This window comes from Bos javanicus, chromosome 29 (assembly GCF_032452875.1).
Source record: "Bos javanicus breed banteng chromosome 29, ARS-OSU_banteng_1.0, whole genome shotgun sequence".
Lineage (NCBI taxonomy): Eukaryota > Metazoa > Chordata > Mammalia > Artiodactyla > Bovidae > Bos > Bos javanicus.
This window is the reverse complement of record NC_083896.1, coordinates 50,990,603-51,010,850: the sequence shown is the minus strand read 5'-3', so window position 1 is coordinate 51,010,850 and position 20,248 is coordinate 50,990,603. Positions and strand designations below refer to the sequence as shown.

General features: G+C 61.7%; 1 protein-coding gene and 1 long non-coding RNA gene across 4 annotated transcripts; one reads left to right on the top strand and one right to left on the bottom strand.

Annotated features, from left to right (window-relative positions):
• The first annotated feature begins 87 nt into the window (after nt 1–87).
• On the top strand, nt 88–18,995 carry EPS8L2 (EPS8 signaling adaptor L2). Of its 3 annotated transcripts, none has more exons than XM_061407550.1 (21): nt 88–521; nt 2,778–2,838; nt 2,943–2,998; nt 3,770–3,834; nt 12,210–12,371; nt 12,692–12,841; nt 12,927–13,006; nt 13,082–13,224; nt 13,304–13,374; nt 13,530–13,656; nt 13,813–13,901; nt 14,113–14,187; nt 14,427–14,575; nt 14,669–14,798; nt 14,909–15,021; nt 16,366–16,471; nt 17,064–17,177; nt 17,431–17,500; nt 17,609–17,789; nt 17,904–18,036; nt 18,108–18,995. In XM_061407550.1, the coding sequence occupies exons 2-21, from the start codon at nt 2,795–2,797 to the stop codon at nt 18,189–18,191; spliced, it is 2,142 nt and encodes a 713-aa protein (XP_061263534.1). In that variant the 5' UTR covers nt 88–521; nt 2,778–2,794; the 3' UTR covers nt 18,192–18,995. The 3 variants fall into 3 exon arrangements, with proteins under 3 accessions (XP_061263534.1, XP_061263533.1, XP_061263535.1); XM_061407549.1 differs by having other exon boundaries at nt 384–521; nt 2,778–2,808; XM_061407551.1 differs by lacking the exon at nt 88–521 and having other exon boundaries at nt 2,754–2,838.
• LOC133241672 (uncharacterized) lies at nt 6,341–12,195 on the bottom strand. Its single transcript, XR_009734669.1, has 2 exons — nt 11,702–12,195; nt 6,341–11,593 (listed from the first exon to the last, which is right to left on the bottom strand). It is a non-coding gene; the product is annotated as an uncharacterized LOC133241672 (long non-coding RNA).
• Nucleotides 18,996–20,248: the final 1,253 nt, after the last annotated feature.

Sequence of the window (20,248 nt, the reverse complement as noted above, 5' to 3'; positions counted from 1 at the left end):
GGCCCTATCTTGGAGACTGGCGCCCCCTCCAGACCAGAGGGGCACCCCGCGAAGAGAATGGGCCTCGGTCCCGAGTCCTGGGGCCCTGAGGCTGGGGGCACCTAGCAGGGGCACGTCTGCCCTCCCCGGGGATCCGCAGGCAGCTCGGCCTGCCGGCAGGACGTCGAAACGTCAAGGTACGCCCTCCTGCGCACCCCTCTGCGAGGGACGGGCTCGCGGCCCCGCCCGCGCGCCCACCGGCGGCCCGGCTCTCCGGGCGGGGTTTGCGCAGGTAGGGCGTGTGTGGTGGGGGCACTGTCCCGGGGGCTCGTGGGGCGGGGCATTCGCGTGCCCCCGCCCCTGCCTAGGGCCAGCCCGCGCGAGGTGACTAACCTGCCGCTCAGGTTCCTCCCCGCGCCCCGCCCCGGCCCTCCGCGCGCCCCTCCCTCCTTCCGAGCCAGGCACCGACAGACGGGCAGGCGGACGCGCGGACGAAGGGACCAGCGGACGGACGGCCAGGAGCGGGGCTGCGAGAAGAGCAGGTGAGCGCCCCGACCCCGCTCGGAGCCCGCACCGGCTCGGCGCTGGAGCGACGGACGGCGGGTCCCCGGGCCTCGGTTTCCCCAGGTGGCGGCACGACGCGGGGCTCCGCCTGGGTCTACAGGCCGGGCTGGGCCGCGCGGGGCATCGGCGAGAGGGGCCTCGCCGGGTCCGCGGGCTTTCCCTGGGCTGGCGGCCAGGAGCGGGGCCTGCGGCCTGGCCTGCCCCGTCTGGTTCTGGGGCGGCGCCGTGAGCTGGGGATGTTTGTAAGCCAGTGGCTTCTGAGTCAGACAGCCCCTCCCAACCTTGGGCTCAGTAGGAGGAAGCCCCTCCTCCAGTGAAGAAGGTGTTGAGGGGGTTCTCCTGCCCCTCAAAGGCCTCGGACCCCGCCCCCCGACCCGATGCCGGGCAGGCTGGGGGCTCCTTTGGGGCTGGCTTCCTGGGTGTGGGAGCCGGGGAGTGAGCCCCAGTCCAGGGTCAGGCACTCGGTCAAGTCTGGGGTGTGGGAGGTGGAGGGCAGGGGGAGCTGGGGGCCCCGCGGTGCGGCCCATGTGCCTCCAGTCTGGGTTGTGCTGGCCTGGCCTGGGCAGCCCCTGTGTCTCAGGTGTCTGCCATGGCAGGGGAGGTCGGCGGGCAGGGCTCCCGGGCTTCTGAAGTGCCCACTGACCACCTGTGTCCCTGCCCCCACATAGTCAGCCCCAGCTCTGCTGGGAGGCAGGGCCTGGCGGGCGACTCCTCCGCCCTGGCCTCCGCTAGGGCAGCTGACCCCGGGACCCCTACTCTGCTCCAGCCTTGCCCATGGCAGCAGTGGCTCCTGCCCCGCCCAGCAGTACCCGCAGCGTCTAGACCTGGGCACAGCCCAGCCGGAGGGGCTCCCCCGTCCCAGGGCCCCACCTGGCTCCCTGGCCTCAAGCTGACTCCTCCCCAAGGTCACTCTTCTGGGAGCTGGAATTTGAACTTGGAGCTGGTCCCTCCGCCCTCCCTGCCCTGCTGGGGCCTCCTCCCCTCCAGGCCTGACCGGCACAATATGCGGTCATCCCTGTGCACCCGGAAAATGGCCACAGTGCAACCGAAGTGCAGCCTGCGGCCCTCAGGGCCAGTGCCGGCCCCACCCCAGCCGGCCGAAGCCTGTGCTCCCCACTCCCGCCCTGTAGGCAGCCCCTCCCCCAGCTGCTCCCCAGCCCAGATGCCAGCGCCTAGAATCACCTTCCTGGCCAGCCCTGAGCCCCCCACCCCACCCCAGGGAGTCAGAGAACAACCCAGGTGTCCGCCCACAGGCCTGGGTTTCACCCAGGGGTGTGTGTGTGTGTGTATTGGAGACACGTGCCCAGCACCCTCAGCTCAGCCCGCCAGGAGTCCCACTAAGCAAACACTCCGGTTCACCTACTGAGGTCAGAAGCATTCCGAACATTCTCCACAGACAGATGGGCAGAGGAATCTTGCCACGTCCAGACCCTGGGGATGCGGGGCGGGGGGTGACCTGAAGCCCCCAGTCCCTCCGCCCTCTTGGGAGCTTCTCTGTAAGTAGAACCTGGTCAAGCCAGAAAGTCCTAGGCAGTCCCTGCCCTGGATGCCAGCACCCCTGGCTTGTGACCCGACCCTGCAGGCCCCTAACACTAAAGCCACAGATGGATGGTGTCACCGGTGACACCTGCTGGGTGCAAGTGTGGGCCCCGGTGTCCCCACGGAGCACACAATCCCACAGGGCATGTCATTCTGGCCCAGGGATGCCAGGCTGTGCTTGGCACCCAGGGGTGGCTCTGTGCCCCTAGGCCCCTGCCTGCTTCGCCAGGCTCTCGCCTCAGCTCTGCTGCCTTGCCAGGCTCTGACCTGCCTCAGGACCTTTAAACTTGCTATTCCCTCTGCTTGGAAGGTGCCTGCTTCCCCTGAGGCCCCTGCAGAGCCCTGGGACATCTTCCTCAAAACTCTACCCCAGACAGCCTCTGGGGCTGGGGCTCCCCTGCTGGCACGCCCTGGGGGCCCCTGAGCACCAGCCGGGACGTGGAGCAGGACTGGGCCTGCTGTGTCCAGAAGGCTGGGCTCTGCTCCCTGAGGACCACCTGCCCAGGCACCCTGCGGAATCTGGCTGGGCCCTGGCCTGGGGGGTGGGGAGGAGGAGACCCAGGCCCCGCATGGGAGCGGCAGGGCCCCGGCCAGGTCCGGCCGAGGGGTCGCTTGATTCCCCTGTCCACTCAGGTGTGGGCCGGGCACCAAGCCCTGGACTCCGGCCACACTGAGGTCTGCCCTCTTCCCGCCAGCCACCGTCGAGGACACCATGAGCCAATCAGGGTCCGTGAGCTGTTGCCCGGGTGCCGCCAAGTGAGCCCCTGCCCCACCCGCCCACCCCTCAACACCTCCACCCGCCTAGCCATCCCAAGGGAGGGTGTGGCATGGCCCCACCCTCACCAACCCCTCCCCTGCAGTGGCAGCCTGGGCCGGCCTGACGGTGTGCCCAAGATGAGTGCGAAGGACCTGTTTGGTGAGTGAGGTGTAAGAACAGGAGGCTGGGGACAGCTCGGCAGGGCGGGGAGGGTCTCCCCTACGGCCCCCCCCAGGGCTGTGCCAGGCCCCCACCGGGGAAGGCAGATCAGCCTGGGCCCCCAGAGGAGGCCCCTGGGCCCAAACCAACCAACAGGTGCTCAGGCCCCGCCCCCAAACTCTGGCCACGGAACAGCCCTCCCGCAGTGGGCCGGTAAGGGGAGAGGCCTTAGGAATAATTCAGGGAGCATCAATATTGATTCTCTGCGCTCCTCTCTGCCACCCGATCCTCTGGAGGGGGGGTGCTGGGGCTCCTGCTGGGCTGAGTGCCAGGTGTCTGCTCCCGGAGGGCGGGGCCTGGCCAGCCCCCTCCCCAGCTCTGACCTTCCCCCAGTCATGCAGGCCCTGGGAAGCAAGGAGCCCTGGGAAGGGCAGGGAGATGGTCTCTGGCAGCTCTTGGAATCAGGGCAAGGCCTGGACGAGACCCCTCCCCAGGCAGGTGGGCCTGGGGCCTCCTCGGGGAGAGGCTGAGCCTCCTACACCCGCTCCAGGGCAGACCTGGGCACAGCCGTGCCTTCACCTCGCTGAGCTGGGGATCCCTCCTGTGGACAGAGGGAGCCCCAGGTTCTGCCAGGAGAGGCCACCCCCTATTCTGTGTGCCCACGTCCGTCCTGGTGGTCATGAGGGGCCCACAGGCAGCCTGCGCTCTGGCCTCCCCTCGGCCCTGCCCGGGTCCTGCCTGTTGGGCCGAATGACAGTGTCTCCTGTGCAGAGCAGAGAAAGAAGTACTCCAACTCTAACGTCATCATGCACGAGACCTCCCAGTACCACGTCCAGGTGAGCCCCCCACCCCACAGGGCGCTCCTCTGCTCTGTACACCCGAGTCCCCATGCCAGTAGGGAAACGGAGGCCCCGGGAGGCGTGGTCCGGCAGCAGGCCACATTCTGAGCTCCCAGCAAGTGGGGAGCCCCCCTCCCGTCCGGGGAGCTCCCAGTGTGAGAGGTGCAGGAGCCCTGGGGCTGCGTCAGGGAGAGGATGGGCTCTGGGTGCCCCTGCAGCCCTCAGACGGAGGGCCCAGTCGGGAGGAAACTGTCCTCCTGGCCCCACAGCGGAGGCTGGAGCGGGAGGGTGGAGCCGTCAGACTCACTTCTGAGCTCGTCCTGGGGGCCTTGACAGCCACTCCCATGGAGCTGGGAAAGATGGGCGACCACACCATCTGACAGCTCTAGACCAGCTGACAGCTCAGGAGGCCTTTGCTCCCGGGTCAGTTTTAATTCACACTTAGAACCCAGGAAACATGTTTTTTAAATGACCTTCCTGTTCCTGGCAGCTGGCAAGTTCCTGGTTCCTGGTCACTGTCCAAACCTGTAGGACAAGAGGGCTGGGAAAGGATGAGGAGGGAGGAAGGGGGGTACCTGGAGCAGGAAGGTGGGGGACCCCATAGCAGGAAGGTGGGGGGGACCCGGAGCAGGAAGGTGGGGGGACCCTGGAGCAGGAAGGTGAGAGTGGGGTCCTGGAGCAGGAAGGTGGGGGACCCCATAGCAGGAAGGTAGGGGGACCTGGAGCAGGAATGTGGGGGAGTCCTGGAGCAGGAACGTGAGGGTGGGGTCCTGGAGCAGGAAGGTGGGAGATCCTGGAGCAGGAAGGTGGGGGGTCCTGGAGCAGGAAGGTGGGGGAACCCCGGAGCAGGAAGGTGGGGGGACCTTGGAGCAGGAAGGTGGGGGAGTCCTGGAGCAGGAAGGTGTGGGGGTCCTGGAGCAGGAAGGTGAGGGTGGGGTCCTAGAGCAGGAAGGTGGGGGATCCTGAAGCAGGAAGGTGAGGGTGGGGTCCTGGAGCAGGAAAGTGGGGGACCCTGGAGCAGGAAGGTGGGAGATCCTGGAGCAGAAAGGTGGGGGTCTTGGAGGAGGAAGGTGGGGGAACCCCAGAGCAGGAAGGTGGGGGGACCCTGGAGCAGGAAGGTAGGGGGGTCCTGGAGCAGGAAGGTGGGGGGTCCTGGAGCAGAAAGGTGGGGGGACCTGGAACAGGAAGGTGGGGGAGACCCTGGAGCAGGAAGGTAAATACTTTCCTCCCCAGAGAACCCTCCATGCCCCAGAAGCCATGGGAGTCACTGCTTTCTGAGCCTCAGCCTTCTTGTCTAGAGAGCGGGTCCACTGAGCCAAGGGGGTCCTGGGGCTCTTGCCCGGGGCTGTGCTGTGATCAGCCCCTCGTGCCAGCCTGCCCAGGAGGCCTCTGTTCAGCCAGCTCCTGCCTGCTGCTGGCTCAGCACCCAGGGCAGCCCTCCGCAGAGGGACTTTGCCCTCCTGGTGAGGAGCCACCTGGTCACTGGGGCCTCCCAGCCCTTCTCCTAGATTTTAGTCCAAACTAGCCTGTGAAGGCGGAGAAGGCAATGGAACCCCACTCCAGTACTCTTGCCTGGAAAATCCCATGGACGGAGGAGGCTGGTAGGCTGCAGTCCATGGGGTCGCTGAGGGTCGGACACGACTGAACAACTTCACTTTCACTTTTTACTTTTATGCATTGGAGAAGGAAATGGCAACCCACTCCAGTGTTCTTGCCTGGAGAATCCCAGCGACAGGGGAGCCTGGTGGGCTGCTGTCTATGGGGTCGCACAGAGTCGGACACTTAGCAGCAGCAGCAGCAGCCTGTGAAGGACCCCAGCTCAGGACACCTCTTCTGCCCACTCAGCAGCCAGCAGGGCTGAGGAAGTGGGTGATTTGTGGCCCCGCCTGCATTCCCTGGTGGTTCAGAAGTGAAAGAATCAGCCTGTAGGAGATGCGGGTCTATGGGTTCCATCCCTGGGTCAGGAAGATTCCCTAGAGAAGGAAATGTCAACCCGCTCCAGTATTCTTGCCTGGAAAATCCCATGGACAGAGGAGCCTAGTGGGCTATAGTCCATGGGGTTGCAAAGAGTCGGACACGACTTAGTGACTAAACCACCACCCAGATGAGGAAACTGAAGCTGAGAGAGGTGGTGACACGATCAGACCGACCCTGGCAATGGGAGGGGGCGCCCGAGGCTTGTGGATTTGTTTCTTTATTCCACACTAACACACTGTGTGGAGAAGGCAATGGCAACCCACTCCAGTGTTCTTGCCTGGAGAATCCCAGGGATGGGGGAGTTGGTGGGCTGCCATCTGTTGGGTTGCGTAGAGTCGGACACGATTGAAGTGACTTAGCAGCAGCAGTAGCCTGTGAAGCTGGCCTCGGGGGTTGGAGCGTGAGGTTCTGCACCAGCGCGCCCAGGACACTGGACAGCTCTGTCCTTTGTGGCTGCAGCCGCCCCCACCCTCCATTCCTGCAGTTCCGCGTTTTTGAGAATCCTCTAAAACTGAATTCGTTAGACTTTACGAGCATCTTTGCTCTTCTGCTTGGTAAACTTATTTCAAAGATGCTGTGTGTACGGAAGAGTTCTCCAGGTCCAAAGCCCCGCCTGGCCCCTGGACCTTCGTGGGGAGCTGCCTGTGTCCACGTCAGATGTATGGGCTCCTTATTGAACAGTGGGGGGTCCTTCGCATTCAGCTAAAGGTGTATGGATAAGAAATACCTCCTCCCAGTCTGGCTTGTCAACGCACATGCATTAACTGTGTTGAAACGGGTAGAAATGTTTAATTTTGATGACTTCCAGTCACATCCATTTTTTTCTTTCATGGTCGGGTTGCTTTGGGGAGCTTGAGAAGTCTTACTTGCTTCGGTCATTGCTTGACCCAAGGCTCTGAAAACGTCTTGCATTTTCTTCTAGATACTTTGTAGTGTGTGTGTGTGCTAAAGTCACTTCAGTTATGTCCAACTCTTTGTGACCCTACGGGCTGAGATCTTCCCGATTCAGGGATCCAACCCAGGCCTCTTGCATCTCCTGCACTGGCAGGCAGACTCTCCCACTAGCTCCACGTGGAAAGCCCCACTTTGTAGTCGAGGCTGTTACATTTAGGTCTGTGTTGCTGTTGCTCAGTCTCCAAGTCCCGTCTGACTCTTCGAGACCCAGGGACCACAGCACGCCAGGCTTCCCTGTCCCTCTCCATCTCCCGGAGTTTACCCAAGTTCATATCCATTGCATTGGTGATGCCATCCAACCATCTCATCCTCTGCTGTCCCCTTCTCCTCCTGCCCACAGTCTTTCCCAGCAGCAGGGTCTTTTCCATGGAGTCAGCTCTTCACATCAGGTGGCCAAAGTATTGGAGCTTCAGCTTCAGTGTCAGTCCTTCCAATGAGTATTCAGGGTTGATTTCCTTTAAGATTGACTGGTTTGATCTCCGTGCTGTCCAAGGGACTCTCAAGAGTCTTCTCCAACACCACAGTTTGAAAGCATCAGTTCTTAGGTGCTCAGCCTTCTTTATGGTCCTGCTCTCACATCTGTACATGACTACTAGAAAGACCGCAGCCTTGACCACACAGACATCGGCAAAATGATGTCTTTGCTTTTTAACACACTGTGTAGGTTCGTCATAGCTTTCTTGCCGAGGAGTAATCATCTTCTAGTTTCATGACTGCAGCCACCATCTGCAGTGATTTTAGAGCCCATGAAGAGGGATTCTGTCACCACTTCCACCTTTTAGAGCTATAATCCATTTTAAATTCATTTTTTGGTTTGAGACTCAAGGCTAACATTCCCTGTAGGGAAGTGCAGTTACAAGGAAGCTATTTTTTCTCCCTCATAATCACTTTGGTGCCTTTGTCAAAGATCGACTATTTGGGTCTGGATGGGTCTGTTCCTGGATTCTCTGTGCTTCATACAATTTTACCTCTTCCTAGCTTATTAACCATCTTGAAACCAGGCAATTTTGTTCTTTTTCTTTATGGTTTTCTTCACTATTCTAAGTTCTTTGGGCTTGCATTTACATTTTAGAATCAAACTGTCCATTTTCACCCCTCCCCGCAGAAGCCTGCTGGAATTTTGATTTGCACTGAGTCAAGTCCGAGAATCAGTTTAGGGAGACTTAACATTGTGTCTTTCCCACCCATAAACATGGTGCCTCTTCACTTAAAGGTCTTCTCTAATTTCTCTCAGGCCTTTTTTGTGATTTTTTACTACAGAGGTCTCACAGCTCTTTGTTAAAACACTCCTTAGGTGTTTGATTTTTATATACTGTTATAAATTATATCATTTTTTAATTTAATTTTCCAGTTGTCGTGTAGCCTTTGTCTTGTACGATTGAATTTTGTAAAGTGATTGAGTATCCTAAGACTTCGCTGAACTCATCTATTTGTTTCGGGAACTGCTCGTAGATTCGTTGGATTTTTTATGAGTCGTTTTGTCTGAAAATACAGGACTTAAGTTCCTAATGTAACCATCTCGTCTTTCTTACGTTATTGCTCTTGCTGGAACCCTCAGGATCGTGCTCCACAACAATGATACTGGGCGTCCTTGCCTGTGTCCAGTCTAGAAGAAAATACTCAGAATTCCCTGTTTTATAAGCTGCCTGTTTCTGTGGATAGCCTTTACGAGAATGGGAAAGTTCCTTTCCATTGTTTTGTTTGCTGAGAGTTTTTATCATGAAAGTTGTCAAATTTTATCAAGTGCTTCCTCAGTTGAGATGTCCTTGCCATCCTGTTAATGTATGAATCGTGCTGGGTTTTTGGGTTTTTTGGCTGCGTTGGGTCTGCTGTGCTGCACATGGGCTTCCTCTCATTGTGATGCCTTCTCTCGTTGCAGAGCACGGGCTGAGGCACTTGGGTTCAGTAGTGGGGGCACATGGGCTTAGCTGCCCCTTGGTATGTGGGATCTTCCTGGAACAGGGATGCAACCTGTGTCCCCTGCTTTGGCAAGCAGGCTCTTAACTGGTTACCAGACCACCAGGAAGTCTTGAATCACTCTGTTTTTTTAAAATGTTGAACCAGCCTTGCATTTCTAGGATACATTTCATTTATTAATGGTTTATTATCTTTTTTATGTGTTGGCAAGACTAATTTGCTAATATTTTGTTAAGGATTTTTTGCACTAATATTTATTAGAACATTGGTCTATAGTTTTCTCTTCCTGCAAAGCCCTTAGTAGGTTTTGGTATCAGAATTATGTTGGCCTTATAAAATGAGTGGAGCTATGTTGCTGCTCCTCTCATCCTCAGAAACAGTTAATGGAAGGTTGTGACTTCTTCCTTTAAGTATTCGTTAGGATTCACCTGTGAGGCCCTGAATATACAGTTTTCTTTCTGGCAAGGTTTCTTTTATTATGAATTCACTTTTGTGCCTGTACGATCTCTAGTTATGTCCCCTCCTTCCTTCTGGTTATTGATCATTTGTGTTTTCTCTATTTTTGTCTTGATCAGTCTTGCTGAGTGTTTATCAGTTACATCAATCCTTTCAGAACCAGCCTTGGGCTTTGTTGATTTTTCTGTTTGTTTTACTAGTTTGTTGATTTCTGCTCTTAATTTCCTTCTTCCCACTTGCTCTGGTCTCCTTTTTTAACATTTATTTCTGCGGCTGTGATTCCCTTTTTCCCACTTGCTCTGGTTTCCTTTTTTTATTTTCGCGGCTGTGAGAGGCCTTAGCGACAGCATGTGGGGTCTTCCGTCTTCACTGAATCTGGTTCCCTGACCAGGGATTGAACACCCGCCCCTGCAGAGTCTTAGCCCCTGGGCCACCAGGGAAGTCCCACAGGGTTTCATTTGGTTGTCATTTTCTAGTTTCTTAAGAAGAATGCTCAGACCATCACCACTGCCTTTGGTAACCGTGGCTTGTTTCTGAAATCTGTGGGTCTGTTTCTGTTTTGTGAGTAAGTTCATTTGTATCGTATTTTAAAATTAGATTCCACATATGAGTGATGTGTGTTAGTCACTCAGTCGTGTCCGACTCTTCGAGACCCCACGCACTGTACCCACCAGGTCCCTCAGTCCGTGGAATTCTCCAGGCAAGAACACTGGAGTGTGCTGCCATTCCCTCCTCCAGAGGATCTTCCCGACCCAGAGACTGAACCCTGGTCTCCTTCGCAGGCAGGTTCTTTACCACTTGAGCTACAGGGAAGTCCTGTATGAGTGACATCATAAGACAGTCGTCTGCCTTACGTCACTGACTGTGATAATCTCTAACCCTGTCCACCTTGATGCAACTTGGAATATTTTCTGCTTTTCCTTGTGACTTCTTTGGCCCATGGGTTGCTTAGATTTTTCTTCTTTTGAAGCATTTCACAATGTAAACATTTATGGGCGTGAGTTCCCTCTAGCGCTGCCTTTGCTACGTCCCGTAAGTTTGGGTACATTTCCTGTCTGTTCTCCTTGGTCACCGGGTATTTTATTTTCCTGGTGATTGATTCCCTTTCACTCACTTGCTGTCTGGAAGTGTGTTGTTCAGTTTCCACAGATGTGGACCCAGAGTAATTTAGAAAGATGTTGCTCAATTTCTGGTTAGCAGGTTTCACAGGTCAGTCTGGTATTGATTGCTGATTTAACCCTACTGTGTCAGAGGACACAGGCTGTGTCTTCAGGGGATCGGAACGCACGGGCGGTATGCTTGGTATGCTTAGCAGACAGACTGGCTGCCTGACAGTCTCTGCGTGTTTCTGCTCCCTCTCCAAGCTGCCCGTGGCCCTGTAGCCCAGCCTCTGAGTTGTGCGGGGAGCGGCCTCGCAGCTGCACATGTGCAGGCTGCCTGGGTGGAGACATGAGAGGGAAGCCCCTGGCCCGGCCCGGTGTCACCAACTCCTCCCGGAGCTGCCAGGCGAGGCCCCCTTTCTCCACATCTTAACTGGCCAGCGTCGCCCACAAGAGCAACCGAATGGGGGAAACTCATTCTTAAAGGAATAGTCTCATGAGGCTTCAATCTGCAATTCTGGTATTGAACGAGTCTGCATAAAATTTTCTTCTTTTGTTTTTTGGCTGCACCATGTAGCTTGTGGGATCTAAGTTCCCAGACCAGGGACTGGATCCTCGGCAGTCAGAGCTCAGAGTCCTAACCAGTGGCCTGCCAGGGGGGTCCCCGGCATATAATTTTCTAACCAAAGGGTTCCTCCATGTCTATTTCCCTGTAGACTCCCTGTCCATGCCTTGTGTCAATTTTTCAATCGGGCCGTTAATCTTTTATACTTATTTACGTATGCTTTCATTATTTATTCATTTACTGTTGGTGTCCTTAATTATTAAACAAAACAGAGCTCTTAACAAAGTAAGAACTATCATTGTAAGACAGATCAATCTTTTTCTATTTTAAAAAAATTAGTCTGCATCAAATCTATTACAGCTATTATTTTGTGTTTTCTCACTTTTTTAGAACTTTGTATGTGGTATTTTTTTCACAAGCATAATGTTTTTTTAGGTCAAATTTATGGGTTTTGTCTTTTTATTTCCTTTTTTTTTTCCCTTGTGGCCATGCTGCGTGGCACGTGGAATCCTAGCTCCCCAAGCAGGGATCGAACCTGTGGCCCCTGCAGCGGCAGCGCAGCCTTAGCCACAGGGAAGTCCTGATCTTCTGAGTATCTGGGTTTTCTTCCTGGCTTAGCAAAGTCCCCCAGGGGAGAAGCCTTTCTGAGGTTATGTGAAGTCACCCTTCACGCATCCAGTTCTGTGGCTAAGCCTTGCCTGCCTAAGAGTTTATGTCAGTGTTCACCCAGCTGTCTTAGCACCATTTCCTGAATTCAGCAAAGGTTGGCACAGACACTCGGGGGCTCCTGGGAGGACAAGGCACCTGAGCCAGGCTTCCAGAGAGAGGAGGGGGTGGGCAGGGCTGGCCAGCCGGGGGCCCCTGTGGGCTGCTCACTCCCTCCCTACACGCTCACCGGGGCCTGCCGTGGGCCCGGCCCTGTCACGGGAGACAGTAGGCAGGCGGCAGAGAAGCGCGTGGTACCCCACATAAATCTGAGGACGATAAACAAAAGGGCAGGTCAGGGAGGTGGTGACAGGGAGGCTGTGGCTGGGCAGTCAAGGAGGAAAGCGCCCCAGGAGCGTCTGGAAGGAAGAGTGAGTTGGGAGCAGCCAGGTGGGCAGAGACAGCAGGGGTGGAGGCCCCGCCCGGCTGCAGGGGACCAGGGGGCCTGCATCCCCGAGCCAGGGCGGACGAGGCGGGGGGGGATGTATGCAGGGCTGCTAAGGGGTTCACCGGAGCCCGTCTGTGGCCTCCACAGACAGCCCCAAGGTGGGGCTTTGTCTCTTCAGACCCCCAGGTCAGGGCTGTTCCCCCTCAGACCCCCAGGGTTGGCGTGGCCCCCTCAGACCCCAAGGCACAGCCCCTTGGCCCTTGACACCAGGAGGGCTGCACCCAGGGTGACACCCTGCCCACCCGCCCAGCACCTGGCTACGTTCATCATGGACAAGAGTGAGGCCATCACGTCTGTGGAAGACGCCATCCGGAAGCTGGTGCAGCTGAGCTCCAAGGAGAAGATCTGGACACAGGAGATGCTGCTGCAGGTCAACGACCAGTCGCTGCGACTGCTGGATATGGAGTCGCAGGTACCTCGGCGGGAGGAGGGCGCGGGCTGGTCCTTCCAGGCGGGTGGCGGCAGCGACCCAGGCGCGCTGGGCCTGTCTGTGGGACCTGAAGGCGGAGGGCAGAGGGCAGGAGGACCCGGCCGGGCTGGAGTCAGGGGAGCCACGCCCACAGGGCCACGCCCCCCTCGCCAGAGCCCTCCGGGGCTGGACCGAGGCGGGCGAGCGGTGTGGACCTGGCCGGTGCCGGCCGCGGCTTTGCGCCGGTCCCTTCTGGGCCGTGTCCGTGGCGCCCCCTCCCTGGGCCCACCCCCGTGAGCCGGTCCCGGCCTCCTGTCCCCCAGGAGGAGCTGGAGAACTTCCCTCTGCCCAGCGTGCGGCACAGCCAGACGGTGCTCAACCAGCTGCGCTTCCCGTCCGTGCTGCTGCTCGTGTGCCAGGACGCGGACCAGAGCAAGCCCGACGTCCACTTCTTCCACTGCGACGAGGTGGAGGTAGGCGGGCGGCCGTGGGCTCGCGGGGAAGGGGCCCGCGTCCCGCCTCAGAGCCGGCCTCACGCCCCCCGCCCCCACCCCGCAGGCGGAGCTCGTGCAGGAGGACATCGAGAGCGCGCTGGCTGACTGCCGCCTGGGCAAGAAGATGCGGCCGCAGACCCTCAAGTAGGGGCTCGGGGGACTGGGGCGGCGGGCCTGGGCGGGGCTGCACCGGGCTGAGCCGCCCCTCGTCCGCCTCAGGGGCCACATGGAGAAGATCCGGCAGCGGCGGTCGATCCTGCCCGCGGCCCCGGGCCCGGCCCCCATCCCCTTCCAGCGCTTCGGCGGGGACTCCCCTTCCACCAAGAACCGAGTGGGCCTGCTGACGCCGCTGGGAGAGCTAGGTGGGCCCCGCGGGGCGGGGCTGGGGGCGGCAGCAGAGGCGGGCGGCGGGCCGGTCAGCCGCAGCTCTGCCCCCTGCAGGCCTCCGCCGCCGCGAGTCGCTGGAGGAGGAGCCGCGGGCCGCGCTGGCGCAGAGGATTGAGAAGGAGACGGTGGGTCTCGCGCGGGGCGCCCCAGGCACTCCGGGCCCCTCGACCAGCCCCCCAACCACACCCTCCCCCGGCCCGGGGGCCAAGAGGCAGCAGGTGGGGGTGTCTGCGGCGGGTCGGGCCGCCTGAGGTTGACCCCTGCCCTAATCTGACCCCAGCAAATCCTCAACTGCGCCCTGGACGACATTGAGTGGTTCGTGGCGCGGCTGCAGAAGGCGGCGGAGGCCTTCAAGCAGCTGAACCAGCGCAAGAAGGGAAAGAAGAAGGGGAAGAAGGGGCCGGCAGGTGCGGGGCCGGGGCGGGCGCGGGGGCGGGCGGGGGGCAGAGTGACCCCTGAGCGGGGAAGGTGCGGCCGAGCTGGCGGGCAGCCTCAGGCTGAGGCCAGACCCACCGGGCACGGCGACAGCGGGCCAGCCAGGCTAACGTCCGGCCCCCGTCCAGAGGGCGTCCTCACGCTACGGGCGCGGCCCCCCTCGGAGGCTGAGTTTGTGGACTGTTTCCAGAAGACTAAACTGGCCTTCAACCTGCTGGTGAGGGCAAGGACCGCCCCGTCCCGCCGAGCTGACGTGGGGGATGGGGCCCCGCTTGCGCGCGGTGCCACCTCCCCCCACATCCGTGTGCCCGCTCCCCTCACCACCCGTGTGCCCGCGCCCCTCCGCCCCACCCGTGTGTCCGCTCCCCTCCCCCCGACCCGCGCGTCTGCTCCCCTCCCCCACCCGTGTGCCCGCTCCCCTCCCCCAGGCCAAGCTGCAGAAGCACATCGAGAATCCCAGCGCGGCTGAGCTGGTGCACTTCCTCTTCGGACCTCTGGACCTGGTGCCTGGGGCTGGGGGATGCGGGGACCTGGGGGTTTGCCGGTGACTGGGAGAAGCAGGTGCCCACGTTGGGCAGTTGGCTGGGGCTGGCATCCACGCTCAGAGCTGCAGACACAGTGGGCCAGCCTGTAGCGCTGCGGGGGATAAAGGGGTTGGGAGATGAGGGTAGGGGAGTGGGGGAGGTGTTGGGGAGGGGGGAATCGGCCAGCAGCCCCCTCTGACCCATGCTGTGCCCCCCAGATCGTCAGCACTTGCGGTGGCCCGAACATCGCTCGCTCTGTGTCCAGGCCCCTGCTGTCCCGCGACGCTGTGGGCTTCCTGCGTGGCCACCTGGTCCCCAAGGAGATGGCACTGTGGGAATCCCTGGGGGAGACCTGGACACGCCCCCGGTAGGGCAGCTGCACGGGGCACACCAGGATGGGGTCCTGAGCGGGGTTGGCTCGGTCAGCGGGCGCAGCTCACCCCAGGCCCTTCCGCCCCAGCTCTGAGTGGCCACGGGAGCCGCAGGCGCCCCCATACGTGCCCAGGTTCCACAGTGGCTGGGAGCCACCCCTGGACGTGCTGCAGGAGGCCCCCTGGGAGGTGGAGGGGCTGGCAGCTCCCGGCGACGAGGTCAGAGCTCCTGCAGCCCCTTCCGACCCCACCTCCGCCCTCCGCTCACTGCCCGCCCTCCTGGCTCAGCCGCTGCTGCACACCAAACCTAGGCGCCTGCTTCCCCACAGCCGGCTCCGGTGAGCCGACCGTCCTTTAGAAACTCCCCGAAGCACGGCCTGGTACCGGAGCCCACGCCCCCAGGAGACGTCCTCCCCCAGGTCAGCTCCCAGCACACTCACAGGTAAGCTCCCCTCAGGGTGAGGGGGGGGCGCCGCTCACCCCTCCAGTCACCGAGGCTCTGCTGTGGGCTGCATCGCCGGTTCAGTGGACATGAGTCTGAGCAGCCTGGGGGATAGTGAAGGGCAGGGAAGCCCGGCGTGCTGCAGTTCACAGACTGGACGACTGCGGTGGCTTCACTGCCGCCAGATGGCGGCCAGAGGCGTGTTCCGACCGCCAGCCTTTTCCGCACTGGAGCAGCGTTTCCTTTCACCTCTGTTGTGTGCAGTTGAGAAAACGTGGAAAGCACGTGTAAATCCACTACCTGATATGTCACCTTTTCCCGTGTCTCCACGTTTATGCTTTAGAAACTTGTAGAAGCGTACTAAACCGCTGGACTTAAGTGGTCTCGCCGATCCCAGTCACCCAGTCGGGGCTGATTTAGACCCAGCCTCAGAGCCCGAGGAGGAGGCTTAGGGTCCCCACGGGGACAGCCTTCCTCCCCGCTCCATACGCGTTTCCATGGACCACATCTCCCAGCCCCAGGGCCTCGGGGAGTCCCCGTCCTTCCTCCCCTCCTCTCCTCCTCTGTTCTCAGTCCTGGTCTGGACTTGTGTGGGGAGCACCTTACCTCCCAGACCCCAGGATTCAGTCTCAGGAAGGGAGGAGCTGGAATCCATGTTTAGACAAGTGTGCCCCTCCTTCCACCCCACATCAGCAGCCTGATGCCCCTGGTCCCTGGCCTAGGGTCATCTTTAAGAAACATTTTCATCCTTTGATCTCCAGCCTCTGGCTGGTCCACCCGAGCCCATCCTGACACACCCCCAGCCAGGGCCCCAGGAGCCACCGCAGCCCCACCCCCCGCGTGCCCAGGTCCTGAGCCCACACCGTGTGAGCGGTGCCCTTGTGCCCTAGCAGCAGGCTGTCCAGGAGGGATGGCCCAGCACCGGTGACAGGCGCAGGCCTGCTCCTTCCCGGGGCTGGGACACCCCGTGTGGTGCATGTCCGTGCGCTGTCTGCAGCGCCAGAGGGGCTGTGGCTCTGAAAGCTTCTGCCCAGCCCCCGATGGTCAGCTGACACTGTGTCCCCTGGGGGCTGGACCTGGAGACTCCTGAGGGGGCCTGGGCTGGGGCGGGCCTTGCTGTGCCCACAGGCCCCTGCGTGCCACCCGCCTCTGCTGCCCCCCCCCCCACGCAGGGGGCCCCAGACGCAACGGGGCTGTCACAGTTTCCAGCCCAGCTGACAGCCGCAGCCTCTGCGCCGCAGACAGGAGGCAGCCACGCACCTGGGAAGCTGTGCCCGGCCCGGCCCCAGGCCGAGGAGAGACCCCAGCCCAGTGCAGGGCCTCAGTCCCTCCTGTCCCACACAGAGGCTACGAGTCTGTGCCAGCCATGGCCAAGTACGTCAAGGTCCTCTATGACTTCACGGCCCGCAACGCCAACGAGCTGTCAGTACTCAGGGACGAGGTCCTGGAGGTGAGTGGGGGCTACGGGGGGGTGTCGCAAAAAAGGCGTCTGCCTGGCCCTGGGGCTCCACTCTGGGTCCTCAGCCTGGCACCCCCAGCGCAGCCTGGCTGATCCCCCTTGGGGATCTCAGAGGGGTGTCAAGGGCCCCTGAGCTGGGCAGGACTCAGGAAAAAGGAGGACTCTCCCTGTGCTGGGTGAGGAACCCCCCAACCCAGCAGAGCCTTGTCATTCACATCTACCTGGAAGCCCCCTCAAGGCACTTCCCATATTTCGTGCCAGTCCTGAATCCAGGCCACCCACTAAAAAGTGGAGCGGCTCGCGGGCGGGAGTGATCTATATCCACAGTCAGGCTAGAGGCTCAGGACACCCCAGGGGGGACTGGGAACAGGCTGGGAGGCCAGGGGCCAGGATGTGGTCATCATCATGGGACTGGGCGTGGGCCGGCTCAGAGGGGACTGCAGAACCCTCTCTGGCCCGTTGGTAAAGAGGGGCTCCCCCTGGTGGTCCCCGAAGCCCACACTGGTCCCCGTTGCTTGGGCGGGGGCGGGGAGCTGTGGACCAGGGCGATGGCGGGATGCGATGGCGGGATGCGGGGCTGCAGGTGCTGGAGGACGGTCACCAGTGGTGGAAGCTTCGGAATCGCAGCGGCCAGGCAGGCTACGTGCCGGGCAACATCCTGGCAGAGACCCGGCTGGAGGACGTCCCCCAGGAGCAGGTGAGGGGAGGTCTGCCCCGTCCCACTACAGGTCGGCAGGGGCGGGGCGAGGTCGCGAAAGACCCAGCTCGGACCCTCCCTGCGGGGACTGATGAAAGCTCCTGGGTCTGGGCCAAGGCTGGGAAGGTGGGGGTTCCGAGCAGGTCCTGGGGGTGGGGGGAGGAACGGGGAGTGGGGGGAGAGGGCTGGGGAGGGATGCCGAGCTGACCTAACGGCGTCCCCACCCCGTGCTCTGCCCCCCCTCCCCCTGCAGGGAGTGAAATACTGGGGTCCTGCCAGCCCAACCCACAAGCTGCCCCCCAGCTTCGCCGGAAACAAAGACGGTGAGGGATGGGGCCCCTGGACCCCAGCGGCCCTCACCCCGTCGGGAGGCGGCGGGGGAGGGGAGCCCTCGTCCCGGCTGCGCGGGTCTGAGCCCCTGACACCCGCAGAGCTGATGCAGCACATGGATGAGGTCAACGACGAGCTGGTGAAGAAGATCAGCAACATCCGGGCGCAGCCGGCGCGGCCCTTCCGGGCGGAGCGCAGCCAGCCGGCGCCCCCGCCGCTCACCCACGCGTCCGGGCCCCGCGAGGTCCGCGCCTGGCTGGAGGCCAAGGCCTTCAGCGCGCGGTGAGCGGGGGTGGGGTGAGCGGTGGGGCGAGGTCCGCGCCGGGAGGGAGGCCCAGGCCTGCGGCGCGCGGCGCGCGGGGTCGGGCCGCGCTCACGCTGGCGCTCGCCCCGCAGGGTCGTGGAGCACCTGGGCGTCCTGACCGGCCCACAGCTCTTCTCTCTCAACAAGGACGAGCTGCGGAAGGTGTGCGGGGAGGAGGGCGCCCGTGTGTACAGCCAGCTCACCGTGCAGAAGGCCTTCCTGGAGGTGAGCCCGTCCGCCCCGCGGTGCCGGGACGGCGGCTGGCGGGACCCTGACCGACGTCCCCTCTCCCCCAGAAGCAGCAGGGTGGGTCGGAGCTGGAGGAGCTCATGAGCAAGTTCCATTCCAAGACCCAGAGGCGCGCAGAGGAGGACAGTTAGGCCTGCGGCTGGGGACGCGCCCCGCGGCTGGAGTGTTATTTTTGTTCGCGGACGTGTTTCGGACCCAGGACTCGGATGGACAGTCACGCTGGCTGGGGCCCCTGGGGCCTGACCTCGGCTCGGCGCTGCCCCCGCGCACGCCCCCCGGGCCGCCCCCACACTCACCGCAGCCAAACTTGCCGCGAGGCGGTGCCAGCTCCTCCTCCGCCTGCCCCCTGATCCCGGAGTGCCGCCTGTACCCTCTGCTCCCGAGGCCGCAGGAACCCTCAGAGCCGTCAGGGACCTTTCCTCAGGCCTCGCCCCCGCACCCCACCCCCCCCAAAGGCCGGCTGCGGGCCGAGGGCAGCAGACCTCAGCCACCCCGCTGCCCTTGGCTCTGAGCTGGCCAGGCTGGTGCCCCTTGAGGGCCTAGACTGCGTCAGCACCCACCCAGTGCTCTGCTGTCCTGGGGTGGCCTGGGGGGCTCCCCCCAGGAGTGGGGTGTGCCTGGGGCACTCCTTCACCGCCTGGAGGATTGAGGACGGACTGAACCCCATTCACCAGAGGACTGGCCCTGGGAACCCCTCAACGCCCCACACCTGTCCCCAGCGGGCCGCCCCCCCCCCCCCCCCACGCCTGTCCCCAGCCCTCCGCGTAGCTCAGGCGCTCAGAGCTTCCTCTGACCCGGTCTTAGGCCTGCTCCGCCTGGCCTGCTGTGCAGTGGGAGGTGAGTCTCAGAGCCCTGGATTCTGCGGTCACACCCCGAGGAGGAGAGGTGACCAAGGCTCGGGATCCACGCCATTAAACCACTTCAGTCTCCCAGCAGCCCCGTGTCTGTGTCTTGGAGATGCGCTGGGGTCACTGTGGGTTCTGGAGCCCCCCTGGGATTGCACGTTTGGAAGAATTGCTGGGCAGAGGCAGGCAGTGGCCAGGCCGGGCTGGGGACGTTCCCTTGAGGCTGCTCACCCCTCGACACCCGGGCGAGAGGGCCCAGAGGACACTCCTGAGAGCTGTGGCTGTGCGCCCACTGCAGGGCCGTGGCTCTCCCAGCCCCGAGGTCCGGAAGGCCGGATGGGAGGAGGGGGAGCAGGTCTGCCAAACCTCCAACAGGGAGGGGGCGTGAGTCACGGGGTCAAGATCGAAACTAGAAACTAGACTCGGAGGGTTAGCCCCAAGCCACGGGAGGGGCCCCAGAGAGGGCGTGGGGCCTGCGGGGCGGGGCAGGCAGCCGGCGAGGGTGGGGCCGATGCAGGGACTGGGGGCCCTGAAGGCAGGGGTCAGGGGCGTGCAAGGGGCGCCTGGCCGGCGGCGAGACCACACCAGGCCCACCCTCGGCGACGGCCTGTGGTGCCCTCTGCTGGCCATTGTGCACATTGCGAACCGGCAGGCCAGGAGGGGGCGTGCACCTGCTACCTGCCCCTGCACCCCTAGAGCGGGGGAGGACCCCCCGGGATTCCAGGGTCTCTGCCTGGTGGGCGACCACAGGACGCTTGGACACAGAGGCTGGTTATGGCTTTCAGGGTGGGAGATGGTGGTAGTAGGGGGCTGGCCCCTGCTGGGCTGGGCTTCAGAAGCCCTGATGACTCACAGTGCTGTCGGGCCATGCTGGGCCATGTCTGTCGGGCTCAGCCCGGCCGGGTCAAGGGCAGCTGGGGGTGTCTGGTGCCTTCTGGGCAATATCAAGACTTGACCACCACGGAGCCCTCTTCTGGGAAAGGAAGGTGCTCCCTCCAGCTCCAGGCCTTGAGAGGAGTGTCCTTGCTCCCATGCCTGGGCAGGATTCCACAGACAAGAAGCTCAAGAGGAAGAGGGGAGAACTGGGCATCCACCCACCCATCAGAAAGCACAGCCCCCACTGGGCCAGGACTGCCAGCCCCCCTGCTTGGCTGAGACCCTCCCTGAGCAGGCCTGAGCACCCTAGCCCCCCTCCCCCGGCTCCCGGGGCGGCCTCTGCTGGCCCAGGGGTGTCCACACTAGACCTGGAGGTCACAGGGACAGCCCCCAGCGCACCCGCTGTCCCCACCTGGCCAGACGCTGTCATCAGCTGGATGGTCTGGACTTCGGGGACCCTGCCTCTA

What these genes read in the sequence shown, in the direction of transcription:
- EPS8L2 (XM_061407550.1), top strand. Translation starts at nt 2,795, where the DNA reads ATGAGCCAATCAGGGTCCGTGAGCTGTTGCCCGGGTGCCGCCAA. An exon ending in TGGCAGCTCCCGGCGACGAG is followed by an intron (nt 14,799 to 14,908) that starts GTCAGAGCTCCT and finishes GCTTCCCCACAG; the next exon opens with CCGGCTCCGGTGAGCCGACC. An exon ending in GCCAAGGCCTTCAGCGCGCG is followed by an intron (nt 17,790 to 17,903) that starts GTGAGCGGGGGT and finishes CTCGCCCCGCAG; the next exon opens with GGTCGTGGAGCACCTGGGCG.